The 13,694-nt window shown below is 49.8% G+C and overlaps 1 protein-coding gene across 3 annotated transcripts in view; it reads left to right on the top strand.

Annotated features, from left to right (window-relative positions):
- MAD1L1 (mitotic arrest deficient 1 like 1) overlaps window positions 1-12,830 on the top strand; it is a 347,666-nt gene extending 334,836 nt beyond the window's left edge. For all 3 annotated transcript variants that reach the window (XM_032197489.1, XM_032197491.1, XM_032197490.1), the window contains one exon: window positions 11,893-12,830. In XM_032197489.1, coding sequence (XP_032053380.1) covers window positions 11,893-12,051 — 159 coding nt within the window. In that variant the 3' untranslated portion in view covers window positions 12,052-12,830. The remainder of the gene's footprint in view (window positions 1-11,892) is intronic.
- The last annotated feature ends 864 nt before the right edge of the window (window positions 12,831-13,694 follow it).

Here is a 13,694-nt window from a genome sequence, read left to right on the forward strand (position 1 = left end):
AGAAGGAACCATATGTGTTCCTAGAAAGAGAGCCTTGTACAGCCGTTAATCAGGAGAGGATCTATTAATGTATTAACATTTCAGAATAATGAGCAAAAACAGCATGCACTGGAGAGACTAACACATATCTTTAGTCTGCGGCTTTCAAATGTTTGGAAAATGCTATATTCTTCCATCTTCCTGAAGCTGATTTTCTGCCAAAAGAAGTCTTCTGTTGTTAATTTTAGAAAGGTTAAATCTATTTACAAAAGCAAACATAAGCATGGAGCAATGAAAACCAGGAGGATGTGGGGACCAGCAGGCTCCCAGTCTGCAGAGGTCACTGTGGGAGCTGGTGTGGCAGGGAAACTTTCCTTTCCTTAACACTGGGCAGAGGGGGGATGTGTTTGGAGAAGATATGAAGCCCAAAGGGCTCTGTCACCTTTGCGGTGTCATTCCCCACCACATCCCTTCTCCAGAAGGCAATGGACTCTGTATGTGTACGTTTGCAGTTTGCTGTTGGGCTTTAGGGAGGATTGACGAAAGGCTTGGCACAGGGAAAGGGCAAATTGTAAAGAGCTCGAGAGTGGGAGAGATTGCTGGTTGAGCAGCTTGGTTGCCTCGAGGTCATTGCTAATTAGCTGCATCTTGCCTAAAGAAGTGAGCGTTACATTTTAATGCTGCTCTGAAAACCAATCATGCTGTCTTCCCTTTGCATCCCATGCTATTGCCAGCTTTGCTGTGGCATCTGGAGCGAGCTGCACGAGGGAAGGGAAGAAAGCCCTCTTAAAGGATACAGAAGGATGCTGAAGTGGTAGCAGAGCTCAGATGAGAGAGGCTGGAGCATGACAGCTGTTATTGGATCATGCAAAAAGCCTGCCAGCAAAAATGCATCAATTTGTGTGATATCCGGGTGTCGTCTTCTGTTTTCATAATTGCATACATGGTGTCTGCATAAATCTCTTCCCCCCCCGCACCTCCAGCAAGAGGAGCTGCCTGGTGGATGGCAGCACGTCAGTGGGCGAGCAGCGGCAGGAAGAGACAATCAGCTGGATGTGTGTCAGCCGGGAGGGCCCCGGGCACATCCCTCCGAGGTTGCTCGAACACGGTGCATTCGCTAACTGCAAAACCTCTCCTTTTCCCCACGGGAAGAGCAGCATGTTCATCCAGACACGAGAACCAGCGCTGCTGTCTTGCCATGTTCTTCAGGAGTTTAGTGCCAAATGACAGCACAGGCGGCTACAGCAGAAGCTTTCAGCAAATGCACTGTAGCCCAAAGGTCTGAGGGGCTCCTAGGGGATACACTGGAATTTCTTCTCCTTTCTCACCGAGTACTGAAATCTTCCTGTTCTTTCACTCTTCAGCTGCAACCTTTGTCTCTTCAGGTGTAGGCTTCATCCTTGCGGTGGGATCATCAATGTCTGCATGAGGAGAGAAACGTCCTGGGATTCTTTGTTTGACACTGGTTTCCTCATTTCCTGAAAGCAAAATACACTCAGTTTGTACAGCCCAACTGGCTGGTTTCCGTACGACCTCAGTCTTGACTTCTTCCTGCCCACGGACTGCCGATTTGGTTGAGCCACTCCACAAATGCAGCTACCGGTACCACCAGCTCTGTGCACTCAAAAGTCTTGAAGTTGAGATAGAAATGGTGGGATTTTGGAAATAACGTTGTCTTCATAGCATAAATCTTGACTTCTAGCTATAGATGCTGTCCGAGAAATGTGCTTTCCCACAGTGGGTTAGTGAGGGTTAAAACTCAGTCTTGAAGACGCAGGAAAGAAGTGGTGTGTGTTCAGACAGAACCGACTTGCCTTTCCTTCTTTGACTTTCTGGGTAGTGACAACTCTTGAGCACTTCAGTCCTGTTGACAGTGGTGCTAATGACAGTGATTCCAAATGAAGAAAAATGAAGAAACTGTGAGCCAGCAAGAGAAATAAAAGCATCTTCCTCAACTCACGCTAAGATTGTGGAATTTGGTTGTTGGTGTTGCAACAGCAAGTAATGTTATTTTCAAAGCCAACACTTAAAATTCCACTTTGGCAGGTCGTAATTATGAGTGAGTCACACAGTCTGATGGGAAAGAGTAATTATTGACCAGTTCTTGCTCCTGGTTGAGCGGTGGCTTTAGTCTCCCTGCCTGTAACGCCGTGCGCTGGCTCTGTGCACGGGTGACTAACGCATTGCCGATTTCCTTGAAGCAGGGTTTCATCCTGCATTGTAGCCCCGGGTGCCAGACTATGACAAACAAGAACTAGAAGAGGGTAATGAATAAACATGGTGAGAACTTCAGCTGCAGTCTGCCATCAGGTCCATCTGTTACGCCTTCCCCCACAAGCCTTGCAAACTCAACAAGCCAGGGACAGGCACACTCCATGCACTGCCCCGTCCTACAGCCACGTATCTAGGGTCTGATTGTCTGGTCAGCACTCAGTTTATCCCTTGTGGTCTCCTGAGCCATTATTGGTCATAGCGTTGTGTTCAGTTCTTCAGCCTTCTATCGACCTTGCTTGAGACAGGACATCCAGAAGGATACCAAGAAACGAGGATTCATCACCCACTGGTGCCTGCTGTATCGCCAAGTAGCAGTCACTGCAGTGAGGTGTGTGTAAGCTGCTCGTTTAACCATCCCTGCCTCTCTCCCTCCCCCGGCACGCACTCACCCTCCATCTCCTGCAAAACCAGGTGCCCAGCTCCCCAAAGAGGGTGCTGGGGGCTTGTTTTCCAGTTGGCAGCCAGTGAATCCCAAAGCCTGAATGGCCGATTTGCACCAGTGCCATGTGCAAGCTCTTCGGCTGGGGCGCACGGTGGTTTTTCCTGCTTATTTGTTTGAATCCCAGGAAGGGAAAGCAGAGGCCCTGGCAGGAGCACGGTGCAGAAGCAGCGAAGCAGAGGAACGGCACATGTCTGGTGTGACTCAGTGAGCAGGGAAGGCTCCAGCAAGTTCTGCCTGTTGGTGAGCGCTGGGTTGCTCTGGGGAGCAGCTGCCCATCTCCCAGGCAACCGGGCAGCTTACAAAAAGCTGCCATCAAAACTCCCCGTGGTTCCAGCTGTCCCTCGTCACTGCAGGGTTTTGCAAACTTTGCTGCTCATGTTCTCTTACAGATCTCATGCTCACAGCTGCAGTTCACAAGAAGCGGAGTCTCTCCCCGCTTTGGGAAGTAGGCCATCTGAATTAAAGCCCACACAGATGATTTTCTTCCATTTCTGCCGTCGGAGCTTCGTTCTCGTGTTCCAGAAACCCCATGTTCTCAGTTCTCTGCTCCACCACTGCTTCCAGCTCTCCTCCCAGCAGGGGAGATGGAGGAGAACGTGACAAGCAACTTGACTGGTTAGTGAGATGAGTTTGCCTTCCAAAATAGAGATTCCTGTGCATGGGGTTCATTTCCCAGTCCCTGGTATCTCCCTCAAGTTGTCTGTCTGCTCCTGGCTCTCCTGGAGGAGAAGTTCGGGACCTGGTTTGAGTTGCACCCACTTTTCCCTTTGCACCAAGCCACCTTGCTCATCAGGGGTAGCTACAGACCAGAAACTGCCTCTGGATGGCAGGGCTGCAAGGCAACACGAGGCTGCAATTCAGCTGGGAAAAGAGAACTTAAATAACACCCAGTCCCTAGCATCGCAGGCTACAACTGCAGAATCATTTCAGAGAAAGTAACAGGAGATTTTTCTCTTCCTAATTTATGTCTATCCCGCATATGGCTTCTGTGGAGTCGCTAATGTTACAGACAGATGGGTTGGCATTTTACTAGACAGAACACATGGGCTGGATGTTGTTAACGCTTGTTAGCTCCTCACTCTGCAGCTTGACCAGTCCAACGTGGTCACCTCGCAGATGGCTGGGAAGCTGCAGCCTGGGTGCCGCAGCAATCCAGCTCCGCAGCGCTTGGTTGTGGCAGCAGTGCTGCTAACGTGCATTCGGCTGCTTTTCCTGAAGGGCTTTGCTGTAGGTCAGAGGTACTGCACCTATGGCTGGGGGATTGTCACATCTTCCCCATATGCAAAGGAGAGGCACCGATTCGTACAGACCCTGAGCTTTCTCGTGAGGCATTGGCTTTAAAGGCTTCAGTTCCTAGTTTGGATTTTTATAGGATGGCGTTAGGAAATTTCTGCCAGCCCTGTGCTTTGCCCTCATCTACACTCCGTTGCAGCTGACGTTTATAAAACACCCTCTGTCTGGTTGTGAATGGTATTTAACAGTCCAGAGGCCTGTTAAAAAGTTGTAATTTAGGATCTCAAGCTCTGACTATAGCCTAGGTCTGTATTAGCTCCGAGTGGACATTCAGTGCAATTTTCCCTTCTCTGTGCCGCGAACAGCGCGCTGTGATTTACTCTCACCAGTCTCGTATTCAGCCGAACCATTTCTAGGTATCACCGCAGAAAATCTCCACGGGGTGAACGTGCTTGATCGCTGGCGTGGCGATGCCCATCAGAACCTGTGGATGAATCATTTACATTCCCCTCTTCCCTCTCTGACAATGCTGATGTTCAATTCACGGCATAATGGTGGGAGCCTGAGTGCGTCCTACCGATGAGACAGGGAATTTGGGTTTCTCTACTTGTCCTTTAAAACTCTGAGAGCACTTTTGGAAAATGCAGGGGTATTAATCCACACCGAGCAGTAGTTCTTCAAACCTGTGCTTTAAATTGGATGTATTTGTCTCTGTCTGTCCTGAACTGTTGAGTAACATTAATGCACCCTGATAATAGCTGTCACATTTTACCCCGGGGGTTGCTCCTCAGTGATAGGTGAAAGCACAGCAGTTCAAAGACCTGTCTTTCAGGATGAAAAGCTCTATAGGAATATTCAGATATAAAATAGTAATAGTATGAACCAAAAAAATACGCTTCCCTTATTTTAAAGCCTTTGATCTTATTTTTATGGCATCACATTCGACAGTCTAAAGGGCATTAACCTGTGGGAGAAACCCTTTGAGAAGATGCTGACTTGCCCTCCACTGCACAGAGCACCTTCCCCTGGGATGAATACCAACCGTTTTTCCCCATCGAGAGAGGAGCAGGTACTTCAGTGCGTGGCTGTGCTCTTTTTTACATTTTCCTTTTTTTTACGTTGGGTGCAGGGTAGCTCTCATACATCAAAACACGTAGCTGTAGGGATAAACTCCCTGCGCTGTGTTTCTTCGGTGCTGAGCTGGTGAGACAACCCGGACCCCATCTCTTCTGTCACCGTGTGTAGTGCCTGGGTTGTGCTGCTGATTAAAATGGAAGTATGTGAGGTGACCTCTTGCGCCGAAGACATTGTGGGGTTGTGGTTCATCTCAGTGTTGAATAATAAGAAAGAGAAAGGAAGTGTTTGCTATAAATCTCAGCGCACGCAGGGCTGTTTCTCACTTATCCCACCACAGCTTTCAATTTTCTTCTTGGCATTGCCAGGCACTTGCTTTTCTTTGCTCAGCAGCTAAAAGCAGCTTTTTCATTACATTTCCTGGAAGGCCCTTTACAGGCATCCATCCCCCTCTGCCTCATAAATTCACTTTATACAGCAAGCTGGCAGCACAGAGGTCAGAGGTCTTGGCAAGAAGCAATTATTATAAAGAAGTGCTCTTCCTCTTTTGGGTTACAAAGAGGATGTTATAGGGGGAGAAACTTCACAGCAGACAAGGAATGGTCATTTGTGAAAGGTGGATGACTTGATTGATGCCGAGCTGAGCGTCCTGCAAGAGCTGTGTTGGGAAGGCCAGCAGAAACCTGCCTGCTGCCAGAAAAAAAGGGAGAAGGAAACCAGTAAACAGTTTGCTAAATAACCTCATAAATATTTCAAGGCGTAAGCACATCTTGTGGTACAATTTGTTTTTTGTTTTTTTAATATTTCTCTAATTTTAAATGAACAGCCTCTAATTAAAGTGATTTAGTGGCTACCTGGGGACCTGGTATTTGAGCGGTGCGCGATACTTAGGAGAGATTGATTGGCGAGGCGTAATTCAATTGGGGGATTTTGATAATGATATCATCACCCGAGAGAGCCAAGTTTGAGCAATTACACAGATCTCAAAGCCTCATGTTTGGATTGCTCAAACTTCGGCAGGCACTTTCCATGCGTGCACACACACACATGCACGCACGCCTTCTTTTTGCTTTCCTGTCCGTTGCACACCGCAGAGCCCTCCCGGGGCAGCAGTGAAGAAGGCAAACACTAATTTTACATAGGCAATGATGCATATTTATACCAGTCTGTGTTAGAAAGTTGTACTTCCCACCCGGCTGCTGGCTCCCAGAAGGCAAACTCTGGACATCCATCGGCAGCAGGAGCTGATTTTGGCGTTTGCTGGGCCCTTGAGTGTTCTGGCTGGCTGCTCCATGGGCTCCCCGTGTGTGTATGTGCCTGGCCGACGTGACCCAGTGTGCTTTGTGAGTGTGTTGGTGTCTCACCTTCACTTTGGAGTTGTGCTTGGTGCCTGGCAGAGCTGGGGAGAGGCTGCCAGCCCCGTGTAGCGGCTGCGCGTGGGCAGGGCGGCCTTTGACATTTAGAAAAATCTCAGCGTCCGAAGCAAGAGGCAGAAACAAAAAGATTTTCTTGTTTAAAGGTCAGAGCAGGCGGCTTCTTAAAAGATGTTTTCAGATTGCTCTGTTGACAGGGTTTACACAAATTAATGGGAGCCAAGGTAGGCGGTGGGTGGTGAGGGACCATCGGGACCACGAGCGTGCCCAACGCACTTGATGGCAGAGGCTCTGCAGCACATACAGTGATAGCATTGTGGAGGGTTTGAGAGGTGATCTGGTGGCATAGCAGCCCCTGGGGACTTCTGCTGATGAGGGACGGTGCTGGGGAAGTGAGAGTGGGCAGCACCACGAGGACAAGGGGCTGAGGCAGTGAGACAGAGCGCGGCCGTGGCACATCCTGCAACACCAGCAGCGCCCGTGGGCCTACATGAAGCAGGGGGAAGCTCTGGGTGGTGTCTCGGGTGTGAAGCCATGTTGGGCCTTCCCTTGGCAAGCACAGGGCCATTTCTCTCGTGTATTCAGAGCAGGGACCCAGCACAGAAAGTGATTTATGGAAGGAGCATAATGGATGAGAGATGGAGCCTCCACAATACATTCGCTGGGTAAATGTCACTGGGCAATGATTCACTTGCTCGTTTTGACCCCTCATACATCTCAGACTTGAAAAGTTCTGTCTAGTGTAGGAATGGGCGAGCAGCATCTGCAAGGCAACATCTTGAGTGTGCCAGAGGGCAGAACACCACTCTGACAGCCCTACCAAAGCTTTGGATTTAACCCTTCCTTTAACCCTTCCTCACCCTCAGCACGTGTCTCAGCTGGGGTGCCCAAGCTGAGCCGTGCCAGGCACAAAGCTCCACCAAAAACCATTTGGGAAGTCTGCCTCCAGCCCTTGGATGGGTGTGTTTAAAGATACAGGAGCTCATGTTTGCATGGGTTGCAACCCTGAATTTCATTTTCTTGATGTAGAAATCAGAGGTAGAATATGCACACTGCTGAAATCTCAAGTCGTATTCTTTGACATTCTCAAAACTCTCTTCTCCCTTTTTCCAGTTTTACTCCTTGTTTTCTCGTGATACCACATCCCCATGTTAGCCTTTCACTTGGAGCATGCAAACATCCTCTTTTCAATCTTATTGCAAAGTCTGAAGACCCCCAGAACGCTGGGTTTTATGCTCAACTAGTAATTTTCAAGAAGGATCCTTCGGATGCCTACATTCACGCTGCGTGGCAGTTTATAGCTGATGGCAGTTTTTGAGCCAAAGTAGGGTCATTCATTGTTTTTTTCTAGCCACTAAGATATGTTACACAGCAGAGGAAAATAAATATATACAATAAATTGTAAAAAATGATATCTTTAGTTCTGGGTGCACTTGTGAACCATGCTAGCTTGTAAATGACCAAACGAGATGCCGCCGAACTTCTGACACAGCTACCTCGCAGCTGGAAGAAGAAGGAGAAGGAAATGCTGGGACTTGGCTTGTAGGGAGTGGGTTTTTTTGGAACAACACGGGGGCAAAAATCCGTGTCAGCAAAATCAATGCAGCCAGAAGCCTTGCATGTGTTACACCAAAGCGACAACTCTTGGGAGAGCCTCGTTCGTGGTCTGTGTGTTGCACGACCTCCCGGCTGCAGGAGTGCCCAGCGCCCCGTGTGTCATCTGCTCCTTGCTCATGGTCCCTGCTGGAGAGGAGGACTTGCTTTCCCACCACGCTGGTGGTTTTTTGAGAGTTTTATATGTGTATCTAAACTCTAAAGCCTTGAATAATTTACCGATTTCCAGGGTTAAAAGGAAGATTTATGATGTTTCCTTCTGGCAGGCAGCAGCTGATCTTGATTCTCCTGGAAAAGCACTTGTACTAACAGCTCCTTTCTCCGAGCAGAGCCAGGAGCAGCTTCTGCAAGCTGATGTTGCCATGTGGTAAATAGACCTGTCTTCTTCATGTTTTGCAATATAATGCAATCTGCCCACAGATCTGATGGAGTAGCACAGCCTGCAAAGAGAAAACAGGGCGGCACCCTTCAGATCTGGGGCAGGAGTCGCATCCCCCAGCAGAACCGAGCGAGCTGTAGCACAGGGCAAAGACTGATTGCCACTGCTTTTCTAGAAGAGGTCCCGATAGGCCTTAAATCAGGCTGAACTGGCAACAGGGCTTAGCGAAAGCCGCAGTCTTTTCCTTTTTGCAAGTATTTGAGATCTGAATAAAACATAACACAGACCTGAATCTCAGTAGTTTAGTGAGCCGGGCAGATTTTATTCCCATTAATTAGAAGAAACCAATGCAGGCCTGTGTGAAGAGTACCTGTGAGATGATGTTCTGGTAGTGCTTCTGCATCAGGGGCATTTCCCAGATGGGCTCGGGAGGCTTTTGGCTTCATCTTGACTTGAAATTCCCAGGGAGGCACCACCGGGGTGAACGGTGATTGCGTTAGATGGAGCCTGCCACTGTGGGTGCTTGGCGCGTGCCGTCAGCTTTGTGCTCTTGTTAGCAGGGGTTGTGGCCAGGAGCTTTCTCTGGGGGTTAAGATTATTATTTTTTTAATTAAAAAAAATGATTAAAAATGAGTGGAGGAAGTCCTAGCTATAAACTGTAAAGAGAAGGACTGGAGGGCCCTTACAGCTTTGTAAGGAAATTTCAGCTTTGTGCCTTTCATAAAGCCAGCTTTTACACCTGGAGTCGCAGGTACACTCTGCACTGATCCAAAACAGCATGAAACAACTGGAGCCTGCAGTGTTCATTCAGCAGAGCATCGCCTGCAGTGTCCTCTCCCTTGTCTTCCCTACATCCCCTTCCCTTGCCGTGGTTCCCTGCTCGCTGCCCCCGTGCTTCCCTCTGCCTGCGGCTCACCGCGGTTCCAGGTAGGGTGCAGGCTCTTGAAAAGAAATCCCGTGAATTAATGGGAACGTATCGCTGTTATTTCTTATAATCACTTCATTTGTAAAGCACATGCTGCAAAGACACTCCTGCTGTTGAGCTCAATGGCAACAAATCTATCTATATATCCCAGTCGATTCTACGTTATGAACAGATGGGTGAAGGAAAAAAAAGGGCAATAAAAACAAATATTAAGAACAGTAACAATGATACCAATTTTAAAGCACTCCCAGAAAATAGGCAAGGTTCTAAATTTTTTTAAAAGCACTGCGAAATTGAACGAACCGAACTGCAAGTGCATCCATCCTCAAAGTTAGCATGTAAACATCTCCCGGCAGAGAAGGAATTGCCTTTTTTCCAAGTGGCTGCCTTCTTGCCTTGTTCTTGTTACTGAAGAGATCATAAGAAACCTGGGTGAAATGTCTGGGTTTTGAATGCTTTGGGGCTTTTGGATGCTTTTTGTTGTTGTTTCTTTCTTGTTTTTGGAGGGCCACAGTGGGCAGACGCTGCCTCTCTCCACTGTCCAACAACCGAGAGAAAGCACAGCCCCATCGAACGCAGTGGGAAGTAGTGCTCTTGTCTGAAGCACGTGTTTGTTCCTCTGGCTTCCTCTGATCATTATTCTGCTGCCTCTGCTGAAGGAGGAAACTTCAGTTATGAAGAATAGCAGAGAGAAATGACCATTAATCTGGTATAAAAGAAATTATTCAAATGTAGCCTTCACTCGCGACGCCTGTGAGCTCAAAGTAGAGGGGAAATTTAAAACATTTATGTTCCTCTCTTTCTGAGAGCATAAAATACAAGCAAATGGTCTGGCACTGGATGCTAGATTTCTTAAGGAACTTGCTTTAATTAATTAAACTAGTAAACCAATTAATGGATTTGCTTGTAAATTCTTAGAAAATTAATTTTGTGCCCAAAGAGTGTTTTAAATCTGCTAAGGAGGCAGTGTGTACTTTGTGCAGAGATTGAATTCCCATTCCCATGAAGCCAATTCACTGTTGACTTTGGAGACGCAGGCGGTGCATTCATCATACTGGGACCTTCCTCCGAAACCGGTGCCTCTGTCAGCTGCATCCAGGGTGGATTTGCAAAACAAAGCCTGTGCTGCTTCCGTGGCACCTGGCCCACCCCATGGACCAACTCAGAGCTTCTCCACAGCCTCTCCTTTTACTTGGGTTGCAGATGTGCATCCCTCCCCGTGCCACCGATCGGTGTCCTCAGCAGCTCCGCTCCTCCTGAGCCTCTTTAACCCGACGCAGCGGTACATGGGGGTGCAGCGAGCAAGCCGGGGAGCCGTGGGAAGCAGCGGATTAAGGCACTGAATATCCTTTGGAGTCGCTGCAAAACAACCAAGATGAAGTGGAGGAGATTTAAACAAAAGCTAATTTACTTTCCCACACTGAAACCTTGTTTAGATTCCCTCCCTGGCTCAGGGGTGACAGGGGCATCCTTGGTACCTTGTGCTCTTCGCAATCAGAAGTGACACATACACGAAAAGTTCATCATCAGATGTGTCCATGCTTCTGAAAACACGAAACCAGGAACAAACGGGTTCCCTGGGGCCCTCGGCGATTATCGCTTCCCTTCTCTCCCAGCAGGTAAAGCCCTGCTTTCCCTTCACGTGGCAGTCCCTGCTCTGGTTCCTGGCATCCTTTTTGGGGCAGGGAGTGCCCCGCTGCTGCTGCCCCCAGGGGACGCTGGCTCTGCCAGGCACAGCTCACACTGCCCCGCTCAGCTGCGAGGAGAAGCAGAGCTGCAGAGCAATTAGGAGAGGGAACATTTTGAAGAGGAAAATGGCAGGGGAAAAACATTAGCATTTGTACTGTGATGTTTTTGCTGTTTATTAATAAACAAGCAGCTTTCGCGCCTCCGGAGGCAGAAGAGGCTTCAAGCATTCCTTCCTTCTCTTGCATTTAGCTTTTTTTTTTTTTTTCTTCTTCTTCTTCTTGCTTGTTTTATATGTTACAGGAGATTTGTAATGTCTTCCCACATGTTGAGTTCCCTCATTTTCATGTGAGCGTCTCTGGAATAATTCCTCTGGAGCTCTTGGCTGCGGGGCTGATTTAAACCTCCCGAACATGTGAGGGGATGCGGGGTGGCTCAGCAGCTGGCTGGGGAGGAACAGCACCGGGTGCCAACAGGTCCAGTAGCTCCCTCGGGAGTGGGAGGACTTCAGGAATGAGTCTTTTTCATAGGAAGCTTGTGTGGGGCTCCTGCCACCCGAGCCCTGGGTGGTGGTGATGGTGACACTGCGGTGGTCACCCTGTGCCTGCAGCAGAGCCTGGTCCCCGTGGGGTCTCCAGGATGATGGAACCGCTCTGCTCCCCACCGTGCCGCTTGTTTGTTGTGGAGGCTCACGCGGGGGTTTCTGCATGGAGACTTTGGAAAGGCAGGACTCAATAACAGCCCAATTAAAGCGTGCGCCGAGCACCTGCTCTGCGGCAGATAACATTGCCTTGATTACAGGCGGATCCGCACCGAAGGAGGCTGCGGAGCGATGGCTCTAGCTCTCCCCTGCGTGGTGGGAGGCGAATTAAAACCCTGCTGTATTAATGGGCTTGCTCTGCTTTCCCCTCAGGCCTCCAGCTCCTCTGGTGGAAAAATGCAGCTTCTGGAAACGGAGTTCTCGCGAACCATCCGGGAGCTCATCGACCTGCACCTGCTCCGCCAGGACAGCATCCCGGCCTTCCTCAGCGCCCTCACCCTCGACCTCTTCAGCCGCCAGACCATCGCTTAGCTCGCCCCGATCCCGCCACCAGGCAGGCCTGGAGCACCCCCGGGCAGGACGGTGCCTCACCCTTGGTGTTCACGAGGTAGCAAGGACAAATTCTCCCCTCACACCCTTAATTCATGGCATTGGGTTGCATCTGTTTTGCGGGAAACTCCTTATTCCTAATTCTTTCATGTTGAGTCCCAAACCCCACCTTTTCCCCTGAAAAGCATCATTTCCCTCCTGTGGGAGGGCAAGTATAGCTCCATCCCAGGGCTCTCCTGTGCCACGACCCATTCCCCACCTTTGAACTGTGAAATGCATCCGTAACTCCCCAGAGTGTCTCAGCATCTCTCTGGGAAGGCGGTGGGAACTGCTGGTTGGAGGAACCACCCTTTTCCCCAAAAGCATCCCCCAGATCTGGGCCCTGGCAGAGAGACCAGCGTGGGCTTTGGGGGTGGCTGGTGCTTCCTGCTCTGCCATCACTCAGCAGACGAGAACAAGCATAAAAGGACTTCTGAAGACCCTACACCTTGTGTTGCGCGGTGTGCTCGGATGTCACCCACGTGCTTTTTGTTCCTCGTGGAGGCTCTGGGGCCCTGGGTTATCTCAGGAATGTGAAGGGTGGGACGGAGCCTATCAGGGTGTGTTCACTGCTGCCTGCTGCCAGGCCATGGGCACCTCCTCACCTGGCTGGGGTGGCCCTCCTCCCATGGGAAGCTTCCCCCCTCTGGGGACACCCTGAGTCTGACATTTTGTGTTACAATGGATACTTCTATCTTGATAATAAAGTGTCACTTCCCAAACCGGGTGTATGACTCCTTCACTGGGGAGGTGCACTGTGCTCTCCCTGTGCTCTCCCACGTGTGAAGCAGATAACGACCAGACGTCGATGGGCTGATGCTGGCACTGCTCCGAGGAGGACATCGATACTTCAGCTTTGCCAGGCAAGTCTCAGTCATGCTGCAAACAAGATGAGTTTGTTACTAACTTCTGTGCATATTGATGGTCTCTCGATAACAGCAGGAGCACACTTCTTAAGCTTGGAGGGAGCGTAGCAGTGAGCGGGCTAGAAAGCTAGCTTAGATGCCTACCATGGCTGCAGGGCTGGCCATCCGTGCTGGAGTCACTCGGGGACCTGTCAAAGTGTCGACAGGCCCAGAACAGAGCTGCTCCAGCCCCAGCTGCTGGGAAGCAGTGGGACAGGCGTGCGCTCTGGGGAGGCTGCAGGCCCCATCTCCCCAGCCCTCCTCTCCGCGGGGTTTGCGGCGAAGCGCTGCCATCAGGATGAAAGGCAACAGCAAAAGTTTGGCGTTTTCTCTTCCGCTTGAAGAAGTCCTGGTGGAAGATGAATTGCCTGGCATGCTGTGCCAGGGGAACGCTGCCTGATTCATATGCGCAGCGTGGCACCGAGAGTCGCCTTCCTCAGTCATGGGGAAAATGAATCATGACGTCAGCCCCATTCGGCTCCTCCGCCAACACAATAGCAGATCCTGGCTGCCTCTAAAATTTTTCTCCTGGCTCCTCGCAGGAGAAATGAAGTAATTAATAAGTTTACAATAAACCCTCTATCTTAGCAAAACACGGGTGAGGCGAGAAGTGATGCTGGAGAGTGACAAGGGAAAACGTGTTCTGCCCGTTGGAAAGTTGCCTCCCCAGAGGGAAAGGAT

The sequence above is a fragment of the Aythya fuligula genome, chromosome 15 (assembly GCF_009819795.1).
Source record: "Aythya fuligula isolate bAytFul2 chromosome 15, bAytFul2.pri, whole genome shotgun sequence".
NCBI classification, from domain to species: Eukaryota; Metazoa; Chordata; class Aves; order Anseriformes; family Anatidae; genus Aythya; species Aythya fuligula.